The 25,474-nt window shown below is 36.6% G+C and overlaps 1 protein-coding gene across 3 annotated transcripts in view; it reads left to right on the top strand.

The window, feature by feature from the left end:
- The window catches only part of FBXL4 (F-box and leucine rich repeat protein 4), an 82,342-nt gene that overhangs the window by 19,643 nt on the left and 37,225 nt on the right, over nucleotides 1-25,474 (top strand). For all 3 annotated transcript variants that reach the window (XM_019442922.2, XM_019442923.2, XM_019442921.2), the window contains 3 exons: nucleotides 7,959-8,304; nucleotides 16,107-16,351; nucleotides 23,970-24,183. In XM_019442922.2, coding sequence (XP_019298467.1) covers nucleotides 7,959-8,304; nucleotides 16,107-16,351; nucleotides 23,970-24,183 — 805 coding nt within the window. The remainder of the gene's footprint in view (nucleotides 1-7,958; nucleotides 8,305-16,106; nucleotides 16,352-23,969; nucleotides 24,184-25,474) is intronic.

The raw sequence follows: 25,474 nt of genomic DNA on the forward strand, positions 1-25,474 counted from the left end.
AAATTCATGCATTCTTTCTAAAAGCCTATTTATATCAATTTGCATACCAGTGCCTCTCTTTTGTAGTTCAGCCTCCTGTGTTCTAAAAATATAATTATTTGGGGTGCCTGGGTGGCTCAGTCTGTTAAGCATCCGACTTCAGCTCAGGTCATGATCTCATGGATCATGAGTTCCAACCCTGCATCAGGCTCTGCGCTGATAGCTGGGAGCCTGGAGCCTGGTTCGGATTCTGTGTCTTCCTCTGTCTCTCTTCTCTTCCTCAGCTCACACTCTATCTCTCTCTCTCTCCCCTCTCTCTTACTCTCTCAAAAATAAACATTAAAAATTTTTTTAAATAAAATAAAATAAAAATATAATTATTTGACTAGGTAATATATTCGTACGGTTCAAGAATCTAAAAAGTACATAATGCAGTCTTGCATATATCCTGTTCTCCATGTGCCTAAGACCCATCCCTCCTCAAAGAAACCACTTTTATCCACTTACTTTTTCCAGAGTTTATGTGGATATAAGCAAAAACAAATATTTTACTTCTTTATACACAAAATAAGCATACTATTCACATTGTCCTATACCATGTTTCATTTAATACTACATATTGTGTCTTTTCATATAAGTACGAAGAGAGAGAGGTTCCTTATTCTTTTCTATAGTTGCAAGTAATGCACAGTGTATATGTATCTCAACTTATTAACCAAACGCCTATTGATGGGAACTTAATTTTTCCATGCTTTTGCTATTTTGAGAATTAATGCAATGAATAACCTTGTCATGAATCACCTCACGTGTGCAAGTATGTCTGTGGGTTAAGTTCCCAAAAGAATTGCTGAGCCAAAGGTCTGTGTATTTGTAATTTTGATATATAGTGCCAAAATCTCTTCAAAGAGTCTGTTTATTTATATTCGTATTAGCAGTGTATGTGCATACGTGTTTTGTCAAAGCCTCACCTACAGAGTATGTTAATTTTAATATTTTTGCTAGTTTGGTAGGTGAAAATGTTATATAAACCTTAAGTTGGAATACTTTTATTATCTTCAAGCTTGAATATGTTTTCATGTTTAAAAGCCATTTAAATTTCCTTCTCCTTGAACTGTCTGATCATCTTATTTGCTCATTTTTCTATTACTTGTTGTTATCAGTTTTAAGATCTTTATATCACTTTATTAATTTGTTCATTAAACATTTATGTGTGTCTACCATGTGCTAAGCATTGTTTTGGGTATCGGGGATACCTCAGTGAACAATGAGCAAAATAGACAAAAAGCCCTGCCCTTTTGAGTGTATTCTAACTCCAGAGCAGTTTGTGGGCACCTGTTAAACAGTAAGACTCTAGCTGCCAGTGGAGGAGGAGTGGGGATAAGGATCAGTTACCACCTGCCACATTGCTTCCTTGAAGACCCTTGTCCCCTCAACTCTAAGGGAGTACCTCCCCGGTGTCAGGAAATAAATACAGCTCGAGCTGGAAACTGCTGGAATAATCTCTATTTGTTCTTTTCAGAATGACCTCGAAAATTCATTGTGAATAATACTACTGATAAATCTATTTTTTTTTTTTTAAACACAAAACCAGCATCGTTCAATATACAGGTTTGATTTTTTTTCCCCCTGAGGGAGAAGTCCTTTGGGAAGGATCCTTTCTTACATGAGAATTGTTTAATTGGACTCTGTCATTCTTTGTCTTTTTCCTACAAAGTTATCCCCTTTTTTCCTGAAAAGCTAAACAAATTTGGGAATGAGATCTATGAAACATGCAGTATCTTTAATCTAAAACATAATGTCTGCATAACTGATTTTGAGTGTAAATCATGCTCTTGGATTCCTAGCTGAGAGTTGGAGTGTGTGGTTGAGGTTAAAGTGACGACTTTATTTATAGATATATCTCTAATTTGTTTAACTGAATTTTATCTTTATTCCATAGACAATACCCTTACATTTTAAGAGAAAAATAATTTAGCCAATATATATTATTGCAGAATAAAAAAGGACCTTTAAAATTTTACTGATTATGAAATCAATAGGTGTTTCATTGTTTAAAAAGACTTGTTATAAAATATCAAGAAAGAAAACATACAGGAAACAAGACCTCCACAATTCTCCTCAGACTCAGTAACTGTTAACATTTTGGTGAATTTCTTTAAACAGTCAGAAACATTGAACACCTTCTCTGCCAGTTCGCTGCTGCGAACAAAACAAAGAACCAGACAAACATGGCTCTTGTTCTCTGAGTTGTTGTAGGTCAGTCTGGAAGAAGGCCATAAGATCACAGGGAGCGTGTGTTGGTGGTGGGAAGACCTAATCTGTGGGGCTCAGAGAAGTTTTCCCTGAGGAAGTAACTTAACCGAGAGCCGAAGGTTGAGTGAGGCTTTAGTTTGGATGGGAGAGGTACAGAGAGAACCACACATGCAAAGGTGAAATCATGACATGAGATCTGGGTGTTTGAAGAACTTTCTGAAAAAGGTTCAAGAGTGCGGAGAATAAGCTAGTGAGGGGCCACAAGCGTGTAAGTGCCATTCTTAAGATCTAGCCTAGTGGTTTCCACACTTTGGGAATCGCAGGGCTCTTGGATCCAGTTTTCCAGAAGCAGACCTTCAAGACTGCTGTTATGCAAATGATTTGCTCTGGAAGTGCTCCTGGAGAAGCCAGGAGAGCTAGGGAGAGGAAGAAGTCAGGCAAGGAGGCGCTTTCACGTGAAGTCCCAGTCTGCCTGGAGGAAAAGTTATTAGGGAGGTGGGCTCTTATACTCCCCGCACCTGTCTTGGGCTGTGGCCAGGGGAGTGGGAAGGGGAATGGAAGTCTCTTAGGCACATGCTGCCCTCTGGATGGAGAGACTGTACTTTGAAGAAGGCTGCAGGTCGAGGCCCTTAGGAGCAAAGCAAGGAGATGTGGAAGGTGGGCACACAGAACTGACCAGGAGGTCTAAGTGGACTACAGGGAGAGAAAGCTGACGGTCTTAAACTAGTAAACATAATAAAAATGATCATAAAAACTGATACAGGTTGTCACATTATTTACTTTGCTAAGTACGCGTTAAAAACACAAACAAATGGAATACATCATTTGTCATCACCATCATGTCATAAAAGAAACCTCAGTTTATACTGAGAAATTAGCATGATCAGAATCTTAAAGAATGGTTGGCATTTTACATGTATATTTGTGCATATTTTTTAAATATGAAATTTATTGTCAAATTGGTTTCCATACAACACCCAGTGCTCATCCCAACAGGTGCCCTTAAATGCTCACCACCCACTTTCCCCTCCCTCCCACCCCCCATCAACCCTCAGTTTATTCTCAGTTTTTAAGAGTCTCTTATGGTCTGCCTCCTTCCCTGTCTAACTTTTTACCAGTACATTCCTTATTTTTCACATTTATTCATGGAAATCTCCATCACACGCTGTTATTTGGGAACCACTGGACTCTACTACCTAGTATTTTAGTTGAGTACATGGTTTTATGCCTATCTTAAGAGTTAGCAAACAAGGGAGTGTGTTGGAGTCGTTCAGGAATTTGTTTGCAGGAAATGGACTTGTAGTCCCGGAACATTCAAAATTCAAAAGCAGTCTTTCCCCATTTCGTCTGGTTGATTTCTTTGTTCAGTGAATGAAGTAGATAAGTTACAGGTAGTTCTGTAAGATCTCAGAGTCTTCTGACTTCTTGCCTACTGCCCTATTAAGAGAAAAGAAAATAGGTACTACACAGTGTCCTGGTCCTGGGGATAAGATCTTACTGGATGCTTGTGTAAGAGTCAGAAAAAGGCTAGTACAGGGTTACACATTGGAAGAGAGAGACAGAAAAAGAGGAGAAAGAAAATGACAAATTGAGGTCCTGTTAAAGAAACTGACTGGAATAAAGTTATTTGGGGATAAAATTTAGTGGTGTTGATTTTTTTTTTTTTTGAGCGTTAAAAGAAAGCATTTAATTATATAATACTGAAGTCAAGAAAGGAGAGGAAAAGAAAGTGGCTGTCACATAGAGAATTTGCTGCCAAAGGAAGTTGCTTAAGTAATGGTTTCCCAAATTGGTCATAGTCTAGTCCTGATTTTGTAGGCCAAGAAGCATGATTTTGTCATGGAAGTCGCCAGGCCCTAAAGTGGTTGGTTCTTAAAGCAGATGCTAGTTAGTTCCAATTAGAGATAGGCTGGGAGGCAGGGAATGAGTAGGTATACTATCGGAATCCTTTTCTTTTATTCTTGTTGGTTTTCCTCTTCTATCCATTTACTTTCAGCTGGTGAAATGGAGCAGTGTTGCCAAGAGAATTGTCTTTGTGCTGACTACTACATATGCTTACTAACCAGGAGAAATTTTGGTTATAGGAAAGCTTTTTGCATCTGTGTGCTTGACTTCCAACCTAAATATGTTGGAAAACTTGCTTTCTCTGGTTTCTATTGGTGAACATCTCTCTCTCTCTTTTGGTTTACCTGTTGCTTCCTGGGAGCCTTGGAGAGCCTTTCTCAATGGGGAAACGAGATCAACAGCATAGAAGGAGTGGTTTGTTTCTTTGTTTCTAAGAACTGGACACATAGTAGGCGTTCAGTATCATCAACAGAAAGGGAAATAAGTGGGCTGGTGAAGTGAATGTTATTGGTTACCATCCCAGAATTAAGTGTTCTATAGTGCAGCCAGAATGGGATTCAGAGCTGAATCCTGCATACGCGATAGTGTAGATTTAAAATACTTACATAGGGCATTTAGAGTTGGTCAGACTTGTCTGGTAGATATATACAGTGTGTGAGCATATATAGTAAACACTTAAATGTGTGGACTATGGAGCACAATTTAAAGCGGTTTAATCTTGTTAATGCTGTCCTAAATCTAGAGGATTAAAGGAGTTGGGGCTATCTCACAGAATAGTGTGTGTGTGTGTGTGTGTGTGTGTGTGTGTGTGTGTACATACACCCACACGTGTGCACATGTACATTTGTTTGCATTTGCTTGTTTTCATGGACTAGTTTTAAGATTCTGGTTTTAGTTTTCCAGAATAAAATGATACTGGCATATTTTCTTGTTGGATAAAATAGATACCTTTCTCTTGCTAACTTTGAAATAATACATTCTAGTTCTATTAAGAAATTTTAAATAAAAATTCACTTTAATGCACACACCTCAGGATCAATTTGATTGATCTCATAGTTAATGTTAACTTAATTCAGTTGGCCACAGACCTATAAAATAATTTTTCTTTTCATAATTTTTTGTTACTTTTTACATTATCAAGACAAAGGTGAAATATAAATAACCAATTTAGATACTTGAAAGTTTTTATATTTAGACATATTTTTAAATATTTCTAAACACTGATAAGATGATGATGATGTTCTCCTTTAAGTATACTGTCACATTTACAACTTAAGTTATATGTATAGGTAAATATATAATATTCATGCTATATAGAAAAGCGAAGGTGATGCTAAAATAGCATTAATCCTGATATACCACAAAAGTTAAGGAAGTCAATTTGAAGCATCATCTAGCCTTGTCCATTCTGCAGAGTAGGTAAGGAAGACTTTGGTAGATTAATACCTTATTAACATAGAATATTGCTGCTCTAGTCAATGCTTTTCTTTAAGCTTATATTTGTACATTTATACAATATACAATATACAGTTCAAACTGCACATGAAGAGCATGTATTAGCTGTATTTATTTATTGCAAAGGATCTGGCACAGGTGATTTCTATGTCACATTTTCAGTGTTTCCTGTTAAGCTTTGTAAAAGCTCCTCATTGAAGCTAAATAATAAAACAGACTGGGTTTAAGATCACATGTGTTGTGAACCAGTACAGGCAGTTATTTCAAAGGGTCCTGACTGGTCCTTCTTTCCTAGACATGAGACATTTCTCTAACATCATCTGATGTCATTTTGCCATAGCAACAACAGAATGAATAAAACCGTTTACCTCCTGATTCGTGGAAATATACTGTTCAAAATTAGGAATGCATTTTCCTACCAGCATGGTTTTAAATGATTCATACGTCAGTTCCTTTACATGCATTTATGTAAATGCATAAATTTATGTGAGATTGTTCAAATCAGAACTGTTAGGAACCCTCAAGAGTTTTGCGATTAATCTGTAGGGGTGCCCAGGTCTAGGCTGGCATTCCAAGTGTGCTTGACTGCCATGTTACAGGAAGAGGAAGATGCCCAGCCTGCTTTCCTTTCCTTCTTATACCCGCCACAACCTGCTCTACTCCTTAGAGTAGAACTCTTCCCCAGTTTGTCAAGGTGGGTCATAGAGTGGGACCTGTCTCTCCACTCTTAACTCTCATGTTGTCTCCAGATACGGGACTCACAGGCTCTTTGTGTTTGATGAGTTTTATTTCTAATTTTCAGGAAAGAACCAGCAAAAGTAGCAACTATGAGGTGATTATAAAGCTTCTAGTAAGTGCGAAAGTTGCTACTATAGTGGGTAGTGATCCGTTTACTATGATCCCTGTGAGCTTCTGCTGTGTGCTTTTATTCCCACAGGTAGAAATGATCATGCTTCCTTTCTCCATTCCCCGTATGCCCTTCTTGCTGCCATCTTGGCTTAAAGACCATGAGGGTACCTACATGTTGATGACTCACGCTTTTTTGTCTATTTCAGTTTCCTAAATGTCTTACCGTAATCAGTTTTTACTTAAATCTTAATAGGTCACTGGGCCAAGGAAATGAACTGGCAATATATTAGAGGAAAAAAACCCCTCATATGATTAATAAGTTTATGAAAATATTTTAAATATTGTTAGTAATCAGTGAATTATAAATTGTCATGTGGAGATATGGCTTACCATAAAATTAGAGATTGTTTTTAAAAATAAATAATACTTTCAGTAGCCATTCTTGTATACTATTAGCATAAGCTTCTTTGAAAGCAGTTTGTAGTATGTATTCAGATTTAAAAATATTCTTAGTCTTGACATAAAATCTGTATTTAAAAAATTCTGTAGCTAAAGTCAATAATTAGAAATGGAAAGATGTTTATTGAAGTATTTTTTTTATCTGTGTTTCTAATTGTTTTCTAATGTATTTGGAAAGAGTATTAGAGAAATGGTTACTTGTGACACATGTGGAAGAATATTACATATCTGATGATCCTAGGTTATGAAGAATCTTTACATAATTTGGGAGATTAGTTTTATTAGGAGACTTCTATGAAGAGATGGAATCTGAGTTGGGCCTTGAAGAAGAGATGGGCAGATAATTGCAAACTGGGCATTTCTTTGTGGGGAGACAACATGAGCAAAGACACAAAAGCAGAAATAAGTTTATTATCTGGAAGGTAATGATTAATCTGGCTGGAAAGTAGAGTTCGTTTTGGAGGAGTAGAGAAGATATTATTTATCTGTTATGTGTTAGGTACTTGCCAGATAGAGACCACACTCAGATGACTAAAAGAGGAGAACAATGAGAATTTAGAAGAAGAGCATAGAGAAAGGATGATTTCATGAAAAATTTGACAAAACTTAATGACTCAATAAGAGAAAATCAAAGATAATGGAAGTGTTGAGTTTGTGTGATGTCAGTAACAGAAATGGAGAAGCTGGAAAAGGAGAGCTTGGGGTGACAAGATGATCATGTTGGTTTCCACTGTTGGCTTTAGGACATGTACACAACAGAGCTTAATTTCCCCTGTGTACCTCATTCTGACTTCAGGTATCCTTTTCCTTTAAAACTGAGTGGTGTTCTTGATGTAACGCTAGCTCTTCCAGTTTCTAACTGACTGATATGGAATTAGCAAAAAAAGTACTTTCTAGGACGTTAGGAAAATAATTCAAGTAGTACAAATATTTCAAGGTCTGTGACATTTAGTTTATAAATTTGTTTATAAACAAACAACACTTGTGTTTGATTCTGTTCACCTTATTTAATACCTTTGTGTGTCACACTATAACGTTTTGGGCGTGGGGCCATAACCTTAAGGTAACAGTAAATCTCATTCTAAAGTGTATTATAGGTAAGTTTCTTTCTTTGGCAGATGGGAGATTCTTTGGTCAGAGAGACCGACGAAGGTGAATGCTTCCCAGGCTCGCCAATTTAAACCTTGTATTAAGCAGATAAATTTTCCCACAAACCTTATACGGCTGGAAGTAAATAGTTCTCTTCTGGATTATTACACCGAATTAGATGCAGTCGTGTTACATGGTACGAAGGACAAGCCAGTGCTTTCTCTCAAGACTTCACTTATTGACATGAATGATCTAGAAGATGATGACTATGAAGAAAAGGACGGTTGTGGAATGGACAGTCTTAACAAAAAGTTTAGCAGTACTGCCCTCAGGGAAGGGCCAAATAATGGATATTTTGATAAACTGCCTTATGAGGTAAGCCAAAGATAATCAGTAGCAATATTGGACATAACACTATAATTTTTAAATGTTTAGGTATTAATGTTTATTTTGCTAGATATCAGAGAAATAGAAACATTGGTATGGTGTACATAATCTCATGTATCATATACAGTCAACCTGTGAACAACACAGGTTTGGACTATGTGGGTACACTTAGATATAGAGTTTTTTATAGTATAGTATGATACATCTGTTTTTCTCAGGATTTTCTTAACAATTTCTTTTCTCTAGCTTACGTCACTTTAAGAATATAGTACATACTATGTTTAACATACAGAATGTGTTGCTTGACTGTTTATGTTATCTGTAAGGCTTCAAGTCAACAGTAGGCTATTAGTAGTTGACTTTTGGGGAAGTCAGAAGTATATATAGATTTTCGACTGGTGGAGGGGAGGTTGACACTCTTAACCCTTGCTGTAGTTCAAGGGTCACCTGTATTTTGACTTTGAAAAAGCTGGACAAAATTGTGTTAAGTAATTTTACCGCTTTTGTTTTGCATTAGAGTATTAATAAGACCGTGAGAAGGATGCCTATTCTCTTTGATAGTCCACAGTTTCTCCAAGTCTCCTTTATGCTTCTATATCAATTCTCTTTTATATCCTTCTGGCTAGCTGAAATTTTTGGTCTAGGCAGGTGCAGAGTGCCTTTACTTAAAGTCTTATTTTCAGTGTGTCTTTGCAGGCACCTTTCTGCAGTATATTTAGCGTCCCTGGCCCCGAGGCATCGTATGCCAGAAGCACACCCCCTGGTGGTGGGGGATCCTGCCAGGCATTTCTGTCCCCTGCTGACAAACTGCTGTGTGTGGCTAAAAATAATATAACCAAATCTTTTTAAGAAAAATGGTGTTTTTTTGTGTTTATTGTGTTTATAACGCAAATTTTAGCCAATTTAAACTGGCCGCCTTCCAAATTGGTGGGTATTTCAGCTTTCACTGTAGTAACACAAGTAGCTTAACTTGCATAGAACAGCAAGATAGTCTCTTGAAAGCCTAATGGTTACTACAATGCCTGTGCACCATTCTGCGGTTAAAATGCTGTCGTGTCCTGCGAAGTAGCTAGAGCTGCCACATAAAGATGAAGCGAAGGATCCAAGGTAATTGAGTCAGTAAGCCATGAACAGGACCCCACCCAGGCCGTCTAGGTCAAGTCTTGTGTTACAGAAAGAAAGCTTCACGGATCGGACAAGACCCTCTGGCCCTTAATGGGAGGACTGGGGAAAGGTGAAGGAAGAGTTGAGCTGGGGAAAGAGAGGAGGGTAGGGTGCTGACAGTGTTGTTCCCCAGGGCTTCAAGGAGCAGTTGTCCTCACAGCAGTGGGAACAGTTCATCAGGAAGAAACAAAAGCACTTATTTGATTCTCACCCATTTCCTAAAACGACAAAATAGAAACTTAAATTTGGCCAATACATTTGAACAGTGTTTGTTTGAATTTTATCCAGACCTGATAAAATGCTGACACGTAGCATTCAAATGAACACCTGAGGGGAACTTCCAGCAGAGGGAAGAGAATGTACAGAGGGGAGAGGAAGTATAACTTTGTAACCCGTTTGGGAACAAGATGGCTGCAGAGGATGAAATTGGATGGAGGCTTAGGACTGCCTCGATGCCTGACTCCCCAGGACACCATTCGTGTAGATGACAGTGATTGGGACAGTCTAGCATTGGCAGTATGCGGCCTGCATCACTGCTGCATCAGTTTACTTTTGATGAAAAATTAGAGCAGATCCAAGATTATACCTGTAATAGTTTCATACTCACTTTCTTGTGTTGTCTTGTATTCATAATGCTTTTCTGAATGGGAGAGAATGGTGTGGAATAGCTAACATTCCAGGAATCATCCACAATATGTAGGCATTTTTGCACACTTCTTGGCCCACAATTCGAATAATTGCCCAGGTGTTTGGCCTTCGTGTAAATTTCGTCTTTCATATGTGTCATGGTATAAACAAGAGAGTGAACCTTTTCTGTGGTCATTAGGGAAACATCGAAGGTTTTATTTTGTTTATTTTAAAAATGAGAATAACAAAATGAGATTTCTGTCTTAGGTAACTGTGTTGGTAAATGAAGAATAGGGCAAGAGGAGGTCAGGGTGGGGAAGCAGGGACACCAGTTAGGAAACTACTGCCGTAATTTTGGCAAAAAATGATGAAGCCTGGATATTGGAAGATTTGGAAGGGAGATGAGTAGGAGAAATATTCCGGAGATCAGGAGGTAGGAATTGAAAGTAGTAAACGTTTATCTACAGATGAAGCAGAACATCAGAGACCCTTTTAGGTTTCTGGTTGAAATGACTAAGTGGATGGACATGCCATTAATCATAAAACAGTGGGTGAAGGTGGGAAGGATATACTGACTTTGAGGTGCCTGTGATTCATCAAAGCATCTCCGCTGTCTGGTTGAGGACAGTAGGCAGTTAGTGTTTCAGTCTGAAATGCAGGAGGCAGGTCTGAGTTTACATTTGAGTGAGTCCACTTGAAAGAGGAGAGGGGCATCATGGTAGATGAAATTAACTGGTGACACTCTGTAGAGTGGGAATAAAGGGCCAAGGACAGAATTCTGGGAATACTAACATCTAAGAGTCTCATAGAGAAGACCTGTCAGAAAAGGCGCTTGGGATAACAATGAGAGAGTCTTAAAAGCAAAGCAAGAGGAGGCCTAGAAAACACAAAAAGGACCCAGTCAGCCACATGGCTGCAGAGAGCTAAGTTACAAGTGCCCACAGGTTTTGGTTATTGGGACATCTTTGATAATCCTTTACTGTTATCGGTTCAGTGGAGCCATGAACATAAGGTGAGGGATGAGAAAACCTTGCCATATTTGGTTAAGGCATAAAGGAGGGAGAAAGAAGCAGAGACAAAAACTGTTTACTCTGAGTATAAGCAGAAAAATACTTCTGTTAATATACTCTGGGGGCTGTAACATGGATAAGACTGTCCGCCAATAATGAATAATATTGTCATCTTGACTAACACTCCACCCCTTTGTATGGCACTCAAAAAAGGCATATCAAAATGAAGGAGAGTATGAATTAGAGGTATTATCTGTTCTAACTTGCCTTCTAAAAGGAGAAAAGACAAATGGTGGAGGAAGCAGCAGATTAGGAAGTTTTCTGTTTGTGATGCAGTTTGGGAGAGGTTTCAGCATGTTTCTAGGCTGAAGGGAAGGAGGCAGTAGAGAGGGAAAGCTTCCAATACAGGCAAGGGGTTTGGTCAGTACAACAAGGGCATGTGGGAGAAGGTGAGGGACAGAGTCTGTAGTCCTGAGAACATTAACCAGCCATGATGAAAGCAGAGTACATTGCATAGAGAGTTAATGCTGCAGAACACTGAATGATCTCACCGTGACTAAAAGGAGAAATTAAAAAAAAAAAATACCCAAATTATTTTTAAGATAATCTAAATTATTTAAAGTGAAAAAACCCCCAACATTTAAATATATCAAGTGAGTGTTTCCACAGTTGAAAATAAGGGCACAATTGAGCCCTTGCCAACATCACATCCTGCACTCGCTGTGGTAGCAAATGGTACTTCATGCTGGGATACCCCTGTATGAAAACATGTTTTTATAGACACTAGACAAATAATGATTAATGGGTATTCTCCTGTAGGCCTGAAACCAGTTATCTCTCATTTAATCAAAATCCCAAAGTGCATTTTCACATGTCAGTGTCCTGGTCTCAGTGACTTTTCATTATTCTTTTTCTATTTGGATATTTGCTTAAAATGTAATATTAAGTTACCATAGAATGTTTTCACACAAAATATACATCTTTTCATATTGGTGACTTTTGTTTGGAACAATGCCAGAAGTTGCTGGGTATTATTTAAATTACAAATCATCTGGAAAAAGTAAATTATTGATCCTCTGATACAGAGATATACTTAATTTTTAATGCCTTTTTGCACTAACTGCCTTTACAAATTCTCTTGAAATAACTTTTAATATTATAGTTAAACCAATGGATTTTTAATTCATTCTACAAATATTTAAGGTCCTACTATTGCCAAGTCCAGGTGGGTCATAGGTTCTTTCAAACATTTAAGAAACAGATAAACCCTATATTATTTAAATTATTTCATGGCATAAAGAAAAAGAAAAGTTTTCAACTTTTTAATGAAGCCAGTATAACATATAGTACCTAAAAATACCACAGACCAATTGTACTTCAGCAAACAAATAAAATAAATAGACTTATTTTGAAAGATAATACAATAAAATCATTCAGCATGTATTCCTGGAATTCAAGAGTGTTTTGGTATCAGAGAATTATATAATAATACCATAGTACTAGGTCAAAGGAGAAAAATCCTATGTCATCTTAGTGGATAAACAAAATTTGTTGACAAATGACAGCTGGACAGATATCCAAATTTTTAATCCATCTCCGTTAAAAAAATAAATACCTTGTTAAGCTATATGATAGTAATTGTCTACTACCAAATATCATTAACCAAAAGCTAACATATTTAATTATCAAACACTAGAAATGCATTATCCAATATGGTAGCCACTAGCCACATGTACTATTGAGCACTTGAAATATGGCTGGTCTGAATTGAGATGTGCTGAAAATGTAAAATACAAGATTTCAAAGACTTCATACAAAAAAAAAAAAGAATAAAATATCTCAGTAATTTTATATTGATTTACATGTTGAAATGATCATTTTTAATGTTATTAAATATATTTAATATTACCTGTTCCTTTGCCTTTATTCTTAACTTCATTAAGGAATAATTGGTAAATATAATTGTATATATGTGAAGTGTACAACATGATGATTTCATATACATATACATTGTAGAACAATTACCAAGATCGAGATAAGTAACACATATATCACCTCACATCGTTAATTCTCGTTTTTTGTTTGTGTTGAAAATGCTTAAGATCTACTCTCAGCAACCTTCAAGTATACAATAGAGTATTATTAACTAGAGTCTTTTGACTTAAAAAAATGTATTTACTAAAAATTTGAAATTATATATGTGTATCACATTTGTGGCTCACATTTAAATTAAAGCCAGGAACAAGACAACAATGTTACTTAACATTGTTCTGGAAGTACTAGCCAATGCTGGAAGATGTGAGAAAGAAAAGGCATAATTTTTGGAAAGGAGGCTGTAAAATCATCATCATTTTTTAGATGATAGGATTCTGTACTAGAATACTTCGGAGACTAGACTAAAAACTATTAAGAACAGTAAGTAAAGTTGGCAGGTTACAAAGTTAATAGACAAAAGTCAATAGCTTTAGAAACTCTAGGAACATGAAAGATCATTAAATGATAAATCATCCCATGCCCTTGAATAAGAAGATACAATGAAGTAAAGGTGTCAGTTTTCCTTCATGTATTCAATGAAGTCCTAATTAAAATACAAACAGAATTTTTGTTCTTTAATTGAAAATTTCACCTGAAAAAAACGTGAAAATACTCAGGAAAATTCTGGAAAAGAAGAGTGCTAGAGGGGGGCACTAGTCCCACCAGATAACAGAGCATATTATGAAGCTATAGGACTGATATTTGTGGGTCAACAAAGAAGAAGATAGAGTCTCATTTGCAAGCAAACAATCCAATGCACTCCCACAGATAAACTTTTAAAAAATTAGAACAAAACTCATTTGACTCACAGGGCTATTGATAAGAGAGAAATAATGAATAAATAAATGGAACAATAGAATCCAGAAACAGATCAGAAGAAAAGAAAGAAACTTTGGCAACTCCCTTGGCAAAGGGTTACATTTCTGTAGTAAAAACAAAAAAAGAACAGCAATAAAAAACAACAATGTCACACTATTTTATTCTCGTTTCTTCCTTTTTTGCTTTCAGAATGGCAAGATTTAAAGCATTGATACCAGTACTGTCTAGGACATCCGTGAATGGGTACTTTTTTACACTGTTTCTAGTAAATTGATGCTCTGAAGGGCAATTACCCTGAGGTATATTTGCAAATTTTGCCAAATATGCACACACACAATGATATTGCAGTATCATTTGCGATGGGGAAAAACCCAGGAACTCTGTAAGTGAGAAATTAGTTGAATAGTATGCCACATCTTTAAAAAGGAATGGGGTGGATTTCTATGTGCAGATAAAAAGATGCCTACAAGATAAATTATTAAATGAAAAAAGCAAGGTATAGCTTTTAGTGCAAATCCAAAATAGGATTTCATACATATTTTATACATATTCATACATAGGATTTTATACATATTCATGCATATTTGTCTGGAAGAGATCAGAAAAATGAACAGTGCTTACCAATGGGGAGAGGGTTTGTTAGATTTGAGGATAGATAGGGAGAAACTTCTCATATACTACCCTTCTTCAGTGTTGGGTTTTTCTAATGTTTTACCCGAATTTTCTTTTTGTTTGTATAATATTTTACATGTCAGCAGTTTACCTGTTATCGGGGTGATGAGATTTTAGACTAATTTTTAATTTCCTTATATTTCCCTGTTTTTTTTTTTTTTATAACACATACTCTTAATATTTTTAAAGTCTAGTTCAGTGTTAAAAATAAATAGTAAAAACCCTCCAAACCTCACGGAGCACAATATTTATGTTAGTTAGCAGTGCTCATACTTTATGCACTCTTTATGCTTATTTTAAATATCATGTTGTCACTATTTTGTAATCTTTTGGCCTAAAACAGTGAAATTATGACTTGAAACTAGTATTGGGTTTACGTAGTCAAATAAATAGAAGAACATCATTTGGGTTAAGGGGCATATTTGCAAAACAAAAATGTAGCTAGATAAACATACTGTGTTAAGCAAGAAACTCAATATTCTGTCTCATCTAAAGATTTTTACCATTTAGCAAATATTTGGTCTTTTTTTTCTTTGTGTTTCTTGGTTCAGAATAGGCTATTCAACAGTATTAGTTTAGAAACCCCAAATTGTGCACCGTCAAGAAAAAACAAATCTTGAACTAGTTTGAGGAAAACGATTTTAATTAGAGGTAAAAATCCCTTGGATTCCTCCCCTTTAATACTTTTTGTATCCGTGTGCTACTCCATCATCACTGCTAGCAGGCCCGTGGTTTCTCTTTCCTCTGGGAATTCTGTAATCGCTCCTTGACCGGTTTCTCTGCTTCCCTGCCTCCCTGCCTCCCTGCCTCTGTGCCTCCAGTAGTACCCTCTGCAGTGGGCTTTCCAAACACAAATCTGACCCTGTCACTCTGCAGTTTATATCCCTTCAAGACTCCTTCTTGCTTTCAGAATAAATTCAAGTTCTTAGTAACCCAGACCCTACCACTAACTAGTCTCTCACCTCGTTTGCCTCTCGCCCTTTAAAGCTGAGCCTTCCTCGTGCAAATACACTCTTCCTTCGAGGTTAGGCCTTCTCTTCCATAGCAGCCTATGCTCCTCTTTTTCGAAGCTATTAAAACATCTTATTGCACTAACCAGTTCCCACTGGGCCCTGCAAAACTCTGGAAGTCGGAGCTCTCTTCCGTAACCATGCTTGCTGGGCTGTAGATGTTCAGTACATGTTGAGTCCATGAAAAATTGATTACCAAATTGTTTATACTGGAAAAAAATGAGTAGTCAATCTGAACTTGAAGTACCTTGTAAACAATTTTGAATGTAATATAGTCTTCTGCATGCATGCTTTCTTATAATTTGGATAATTTGGATGAATCTTGGTTTATCTAGTATGTGAAGACACTGTCATCAAATTTGATACAATTGTTCTTTATTAGACCATGTGATGTACTTACGTGATACTGTTTCTTTCTCCGTCCTGATGGTCTTGGTTTCTCTGTTTGATGTAGCTCATTCAACTGATTCTGAACCATCTTACACTGCCGGACCTGTGTAGACTAGCACAGACTTGCAAACTACTGAACCAGCACTGCTGTGATCCTCTACAGTACATCCACCTCAATCTGCAGCCGTACTGGGCAAAACTAAGTGACACCTCTCTGGAATTTCTGCAGGCGCGCTGCACCCTTGTTCAGTGGCTCAACTTGTCTTGGACTGGGAACAGGGGCTTCATCTCTGTTGCAGGATTCAGCAGGTTAGTGCCAAGCCTTGTTGCGGTTGTTACTACGTGGTCTTTTCCGTAACCAAAGTTCGAAAGTATCTACCATACACCATACGGAAATAAAAAGGAGATCCATTCTGTGTATCGTCGTGTTCTGCTTATAAATGTGAGTTTCTTCATCCCCTTCAGCGAAACTTTATAATGAGATAAAAGGAAAGTCTGCCCTTTACCTCATATGTTTTAAGTCCCAAGTAACTTTGAACAGAGCCCCCCTTTTTTTTTCTTTCTCACATTTTCGGCATAGATGATTAACACATTTTAAAAACTATTTCCAAATCAAAATCCACCTCTCTAATGTGATTTGTCAGAAATGGAAAACAATTTATTATGGAACATTTTTAATTAAATCTTAATTACATGTGCAGTACATCACCCAAATTTAGAAGCTCATTTAAACTAATTATGTTGAAAATGCAATTGCATGCTAAGTAGGCGACCACACTTGCAGACCTGCCCAGGTGTTTCTGCTCCTTTCTATTGAAGCATTTCGTTTCCTTACTATTAAATGTCACCTGTTAAACATTTGAAAGCTTGCACAAGTGCATATTCATTTAGTAATGCCATATTAATTTTTCTTATGATACAAACAGGTGTTTTTCTCTTAACCTTGCTGAGAGTTATTCTCATTGTATGTTACACTCTAATCCCATCATTTCATTAAGTTAAATAATGAAGGAGTAGAAACTTTGGGGAAATTACCTGTGATTTTTGATTAATGAATAATTTTCTGTCCCGTTTTTAGAATTTAAAAATGAACAACAGCTCTCCCTTCACGCATCCTCAGTGGATACATTCTTAAACAGAGGTTTATGAATTAGAAATTTGTATATTGAGCCTTGTTTTCCCTTGACTAGACTATAAAAATAAAGATGCAGTTCCAAAAATAAATATTTGATAGCATAAGATTCAGATGAGATAACTAATGTCACAATGTGTTCAAAGTGCTAATATTGATAGTTCATGCATCAAAGTAAAAAATAAACACAAGCAGTGATGGCTTATGGCACATGTTGAAACCATGGATGCACTGAATTCCTTTCTTTTCCTCCAAAAATAGAGCCAGGGAAAGGAGTTCTTCGATAAAACATTATGGTGTGGTGGGTCAGAGGGTATAACGATTTTATAACATGCTATGTATACATAATGGTTTCCATTATGTGAATTTTCTTAAGAGGAGATGTCTGTGGTAGAAAAATGGGCATTTCTTTTTTGGCAGTGTGATTCTGGTGAATTTTTGTAGAATCCACATTTTAAAAATTGCTAGACATTTGACAGCAATCCAGTGAAACACAGCTTAATCCTTTCTACTTCCCCTTGGCCCAGATACATTCGCTTCATTTGAAAATTGTGCTCTCTGCTAATAGGACCAAGAAGAACTGAGCTTAATGATAACTGTGGATATTTAGAGCAGGCCCTAAGGTCAGAAATCAAGGCTAACTGACTCTTAGAATAACTGTGTCAGTAAGCATTATTTTACATTCTTAGGACCTTTCAGGTATTTTCATTCCTCTTGTAGCTCTTTCCTTAATGTTTCCCACTACTGGGAATTTATTGTTTGTTTTCACCCTTTGTGTATAAGGAATTATAGTGAGTGTTGTTGGCCACATCAAGAGATGTTGAACACAGTCCTACATCAGGCTACAGAAATGATAAAGATATAAAGATAAACATGTAAACATCCTATATTTTTATTAATAAAATTAATAAAATAACAGTATGACAACTAATGAGTGTAGACATTAAAGAAAACATTGATGGCGAACAGCTGAAGCCCAGCTTCTTTGGGAAAATGTTGCATATGACCGTGATATACTGAGTAAAATGTAGCAGTAATATTAAATCATTGTTTTAAAACTCCCTTTATGTAGCTCATCCTGATGCATGAGCAGAGACATAAGTTGTAAGAAGAAAGTTTAGTAATGCTACTTTTTAATTTTAGACTCATAAGGGATAAAGATCTGCAAGACTAAATCTCCAATCTACTCTCTCTCTAGCAATTTCTCTTCCATTTTCAATTCAGCCATGTTAGTTGCTGTGGGGCTGTTTAAATAATCACGAAGGTACATACATACATTTAAGTTTTCCATATTTTACTGTAGTATTTCAGATAGTAAAACTATAAATCTTGATAGCATTCCTTTAAGCATAGTCCTTGTTCCCATTAAGAAAGTAAAAAGTTTAAATACCAGGGAGAGAAGAGAGAATTCTTTTTCTGGGTGGGAGATATTGGAGTTTTGCCTACTGATTGCTGTTGGCCCCCTTGACTTGACTGCCGAATTGATAGTCATTATGCCTTGTAGGCAGCATTCCCAGAATAAACAATAAATATTCATGGCTTGATTATTAATGAATAATCTATGAATAAGTACGGTCTATTTATGCTCATTACTGTGAAGAAGACTTATTTATAATACTTTAAAGAAAAAAAAGTACATTTTTAAACCAGAGACCAGTGATGATGAGTAAGTCTTTGGGAAAAGTTTGATACCGTTTGTTTTTGTTGCCAAAAAACCTTATCCTCACAAGTTGGAACTGTTTAACTGGATTTCAAAGAACTTTTTAGGAATTTATATTATTCAGAAGAGCAGGAAAATAGGTTGAATCGGAATAACAAGAACTTAAAAGTTTTAATCAGTTATTAAAATCCTATTCTATCCCCAGATTTGTGATTTGCAACTTCAAGTACTGCTCATGCATATCATTACTCATTAAAATCACATCTTTTATAATTCCACTTTTCTTTTATAATACAGTTCCCTAAAGTCTTGGATATTTCTTTGCCCCCCTGCCTGTTTGTGCTCTGAGGCTTAATCATATCACTCTGATGCTCAAAAAGCCTTAGGTTTATTTTTCCACTACTGTTTTTCTTCGGATAGTTGCCCAAATTAATCACCTTGATCTCCACCTCAGCTATGCAGAGATTTTTACCCCTGACTCCTCTCATTGTTTCCTTTAGAAAACATTCTTGGATGCTTTTTAGTTTCTAGAACTTTATTAGATGTTTTGACACAGAGCTACAATTTTATGGGATAAAGAGCTCATTGCCTGTTTATTTGTTTACTCAGTTGCCTACCTATGCTTTATACAGTTGTCTTTTAGAATGTCCAATTCCCAGAGATTGGAGACAACTTTAAGACTTTTTTCCCCTGCCAGCAAGTTTTGTTTTTAACGGCTTCATTTTGGATCAGATGTATTAAATAATGTTCCAAATTACATGGGATTAAAGATTATCTTAAAAATGCTATTTTATAAAACTCAGTGAGAGTCAGCTAACAAAATGTACAATTAGGAATCAGAAGCCATAGATATTTGTGTTTAATTCTCCCCTTATCTTTATACATCAGGCAAGTGTGAGGATTAGTGTCTTTTATTTTGATGAGTAAACTCAAATCATTCATTCATATGATTTTATTATTTTAGGCTGCAAGTTTCCATTTAGTAAGTTACTTCTTATGTACTTACATTACTCTGGACAAATTAATTCACCACATAAGGATAAGCCATTTATTTCTTTTCTTATAGCAGGAGACCTAGTTTGGGATTGTTCGTGTGAAATTAAGTCTTCTCATAATACCCCCAATATCAAGAAATACTTTATGAGAATTCACACCGTGGAATGAATAGGCTGTAGGAAATAAAGAAGCTTAGTTCTCATTTTGAGTGACCAGTGTCATGATTGAGATGAATGAATACATGACCAAGACAAAAACATACATGTAATTATGCATTAAAATAAAATTTAAATGAGGAGCATTAAGGAAAGAAACGAGAGTTGTGTTCAGCTAATTAATTGACTCTGCTGCTACTTCTCCCTTCTTGAACTGGAGAGATCATGAAAAATTAGGTAGTGTAGATCCTATAAGTTCAGGAAAACAGAGTATAGGGATATTGACTAATCTGCTCACACTGAAAATATGTAATATAAAAGAGAGAGGGAAAGTCAGAAAGGTAGTACAGGCATGATCATTATCTTCATTGTGCTTTCAAATTCTACCATTCATTAAATCAATTTGGGAAGTTTTCTAGTCTGTTAACCGGTTGGTTTTCTGCTGATTGGCCTGTAAATTCTTTAGAGGAGAAAAGTTCAATAATGGGAGTAAGGAGAAAAGGGATGTCCAAGTATTCCAAGTCCAATTTGGGAAAGAATTATAGAACAAAGTACTTTGCCAAATAATGAAGACGTTCAAGAGATAAGATGCGAAAAGATTTTAAGAGTTAATATGCTCATTTAACTTCTATAATCTTCAAATATTTATAGAAGTATCAAAGCAAAATAGGTTCTCTGAAACCCTACGTCCATTTCTAGGTTGCTAGTTTATAAAAATACGAAGAACCACCTATAACTATTATTTATACCCAAAGCTAGGAAAACTGTTAATTTTGTCCCATTTCTTAGGAATAGTTTAACCTACAGGAAAAATACCCTGAGTCCATAGAATTTAGTCTGTTTAAGAATAGAGGAAACATAAATTCTTCAAGTGGAAGAATTTTCATAAGTGGAATTCAAATTTTCATAAGTGGAATTTGAGGCAGCTTATAAAGCTCAATATAAATAAGTTAGTAAGGGAGGAAATTGTAGTTAAGAGGAAAAAAAAGGGGGGGCGCCTGGGTGGCTCAGTAGGTTGAGCATCCGACTTCAGCTCAGGTCATGATCTCATGGTTTGAGGGTTCGAGCCCCACATCGGGCTCTGTGCTGACAGCTCGGAGCCTGGAGCCTGCTTCGGATTTTGTGTCTCCCTCTCTCTCTGCTCCTTCCCTGCTCACATTCTGTCTCTCTCTCAAAAATAAACAAAGATTAAAAAAAAAAAAAAAAAGTGAGAGAGAAAAAAAAAGTAGTAGTTGAGGAATAGATGAGCCTGAGTTCAATTCAGTGTATAGAGGTATGTCATTATTTATTTATTTCAAAAAAATGTTTTAATGTTTATTCGTTTTTGAGGGAGAGAGAGAGACAGTGAGAGAGAGGGATAGGGGAGGGAGGGGCAGAGAGCGAGGGAGACACAGAATCCGAAGCAGGCTCCAGGCTCCGAGCTGTCAGCACAGAGCCCGACGCGAGGCTGGAACTCACAAGCCGTGAGATCATGACCTGAGCCGAAGTCAGATACTTAACCTCCTGAGCCACCCAGGCTCCCCTGTCATAATTAGTATACATTGCCTACCTTTGAGGTAGATCCAGAACCTGAATATTGAGCACCACATTCACTGCTACCACCTGGATCTCGTGCACCATCTTCTCTTTCCTGAATATTGTGACCTGACTGCCCCCGTTTTCACTCCTCTTCCCCTTGAGTCTCTCCTCTACCTAGAAGCAAGAGTGATCCTGCTAAAACACAAGGAGTTTGTGTCACTCCTCTGCTCAAGACCCTCTGATGATTGAGAAGGCCATCCCCCTCAAAGTAAAATGTAGACACTATATGAACTGCCTCTTATCTCTCTGACCTGTGCTTCATCTCCCCCTCACTTTGTACCTCCCGCATTAGTCTCTTCACATTTCCTCAGTCTGTGTGGTATCCTGCCCCCGAGCCATTGTGCTTGCCTTTCCCTCGGCCTGGAAAGTTCTTTCCCAGATACCTGCTTTGCTTATACTGCTAGTTCCTTTGGGTCTTGAGTCATCTCAGTGAGGTGTCTCCAACCACCCTATCTACCCTTGATACTTCCTGTTGCCCTTCCTTGCTTTTATTTCCTCCTTGACACTTTTCATTTTTTTTTTTTAAGTTTATTTACTTATTTTGAGAGAGAGAGAGGGAGAGAGAGAATCCCAAGCAATGTCAGTGCAGAGCCCAGTGTGGGGCTCAAACTCACGAACCGTGAGATCATGACCTGAGCTGAAGTTGGATGCTTAACCTATGAGCCACCTGGGTGCCCCGACACTTTTCACTTATTATTTGTTTTACTCATTTACTTGTTTATAGCCTGCCTCCTACCAAAATGTAGTAAGCCTCCCGAGAGCAGGGACTTTGTTTTGTCCACTGCTAACTCCCCAGTGCCCAGAGAAATGCCTAGATCATACTAGGAGCTCAATAAATATTTGTTAAATGAATTAATGAACATGATTGATGCAAATTGCAGTTTACCTAATTCAACTTAGCAAAGGTAACAGTAGTGGGATGGGTTTGAAGAAATCTGGGAGAGGGAGTAGCTTGAGGAGTGTCAGGGAATCTTAAGGAAGGGATGGGCAGTTGTGCAAGATGCCACAATAAGTCAAGTAATTCAAGCACTGAAAAGAAAGGGCACTGAATTTGGCATTTAAAAGGAAAGGGCGAATTTAGGGAGAACAGAACATATATTGCATTGGATTGAGAATAAATGGCGTTCAGGTGTAAATAAGATATGTGGGCAATAGTTATTTTCAACATTTAAAATAAATTGGTAGCAACTGAATTTTTTTATTGTTGTTTGAATGTGAGTTGGCCACGATTTAACTTTTATTTTAATGTTTGTGGGGTGCTTTGACCTTTACCAACTGCTTTCACATATTGTTTGATGTTCAAAACCATGAGGCAGTGTGGTGAGTGCTGTTATGTAATTCTCGTCTGCCTTTTACAGCTGAGAAAATGCTAAGACTTGGGTAAATGCCTTTTCCAAGGTCACATGCTTAGAAGTAGTGGAACAGGGCCAAAAATTAATCCTTTAGTGTTATTTCTTTTATTTTCGTGATTGATTTAGTCAGTTTTATTTTATATGTGTATTTGAAAGCTAATGAGGAAAAAAGATGTGGCATAAATAAACTAACAGTATGTCACTGATGTGACATTGTCATAGGCAAGAAAATGTCGAGAGACCTGGACAGGGATGATTTGGTACACTTAAGGGTTCAATTTGCTTAGGTGATAAAGTTTCATGGATTCAGATACTCTTAGACTCACATCTCCTTTTATATTATTTTCAGATGATGATTATGGACGGGACTGTTCCCCCCCCCCCCCCCGCCATCTGTAATGCAACTAAGATAAATATTGTTATTACCAGTCTGATACGGAATTTTATGTCCACCGTGTTGAATAATTTCTGTGTACTTGACGCGAAGCTGCAATTGAATATCTTGTAATAATTTCAGCATCAGTATGGTAAATAGTAACAAACATAAGGAACATTACAATAGTATGGTTAAACCAATTCCACGTTTCCTTAGTTAAGAGGAGGTTAGTCTGATGTATTTTGAAGTCATTTAATTAAAGCTTTCACTTTGTGTGTCATATTCAAAGTAAATTATCCAGCACTGAATGGATATTGTTTAGGGGGAAATATCTTCTAAGAGTTTTGTTATGTTTTTGGATTTTGGCTCTACAAACTCAGGTGTGAATTTTAGATAGATAGGAGAAATGCATTCTTTGCTTTCTTAATTTTTCACTTAGCATTGGCTGACTTTTTCCATGATGTGAATACATCTTATCATATCGGGTTGATTTATTTTAGCCTAATCATGCCTATTTTGGTAAGCAGTAAATGAGAATTTAAGTGAAACGAGCTTTACATTTTCCCTAGTAGAAATCCATTCTTCTGAAGGTGCCTATTAAGAGTTGAGGTAATTCCAGTGTACTTGTAAAAGTATCATTTAGTTTTACAAAATTCACATGGAACATTGTTTTTACAGGTTTCTAAAGGTTTGTGGATCTGAATTAGTGCGCCTGGAATTATCCTGTAGCCACTTTCTTAATGAAACTTGCTTGGAGATTATTTCTGAGATGTGTCCAAATTTACAGGACTTAAATCTCTCATCCTGTGATAAATTACCACCTCAAGCTTTCAACCACATTGCCAAATTATGCGGTCTTAGACGACTTGTTCTCTATAGAACAAAAATAGAGGTAAGAATAACCATCCTTTATGTCTTTGCTACTGTGATAGCCAACCGAATACTTAGTTGCCTGTAATTGCTCATGATAATGTGCTTTCTGATTTTTAAATAGATTATGATGCCACCTGACTATTCTAAAATCAATAGAACTGATTCAGTCATTTCAAAATTATTTCAAGTGTATTGTGTTGTTTTTATAATTATAGGAAGAGGTTCTTCTCTGTGTTCTTAAAATTTTTGTAATACTGTTCATGTAATAAGCAATGAGCTGAGATGAGCTGAAATGCTGGCAGGGAATGAATTAGAAAAAGAGGCAGAATGATAGTATGCAGGAGGGCTAAGAAGCAAAGTGGAATTTATCCAGGGCCAGACTTAGGAGTTAAAATTCTTGATACCATATTTTAGGAGGCTCATTAATGAAAAATGGAATCTTGTCATGTATATTGACCTACTTTCTTTTTTCATGTAACATCTCTAGGACTTTTTTCCAGATCTCTACATATACCACCTGACACTTTCCACTAAGTGTGTAGTGTAGGTTATACCATAATCTATCTATTCAGCCATTTCCCAAGTGATCAACATTCAGGTTTTTCCAATTGTTTTCCTTTTATAAACTATCTAGCAATAACATTGTTTTGTGCAGAAATTTGCATATACATGCTGTTATTGCTGTAGGATAGAATCCTGTAAGTGGTATTACTGGATCAAAGAGTATGTGGCTGGGACCTACTAGGGGCCACTTACTGTCATATACTTGTTTACTTTTCTTCAGTCATGTTGGCCTTCTTTCTGGTACTTGAACATTCTGATCTGGTCCCAGCCCTTCTGCCTGTCTAGAATGTTTTCTAGCTTATTACATGGCTGCCCTTTTCTTAGCTCAGTGTTCAACTCAAGTATTTTTTTTTTTTTTTTTCAGAGATCACTTCTTGGACATTGATAAAAAGGTAGCCCCTTTCTGGCTCATTCCTTTCATTTTATCCAGTATTATTTCCTTTCTAGCATCTGTATCACTCTGAAATGATTTTGTTTTCTTGCTATTATCTGTCTCCTTACACTGGGATATAAATTTTAACGAAAGTAGGAGCCTTGTCTGTCTTTTTCATTGCCGGGTTTCCAACATCTAGAATAGTACTTGGTAAAGATTGGCTCTTTGATAAGTATTTATTAAATGAATGAATACAATAACCAAATTACTTTTCCAAAATGGGATACCGGTAGTTTTCCCACTATAGCGAACTCTTGCCTGTCTTGAGTGTTACCTTAGTCAGCCTCTGGTATTTAACCTCTGGTATTTCTGT

The sequence above is a fragment of the Panthera pardus genome, unplaced genomic scaffold, assembly GCF_024362965.1.
Source record: "Panthera pardus isolate Hobbes unplaced genomic scaffold, ASM2436296v1 HiC_scaffold_17, whole genome shotgun sequence".
Lineage (NCBI taxonomy): Eukaryota > Metazoa > Chordata > Mammalia > Carnivora > Felidae > Panthera > Panthera pardus.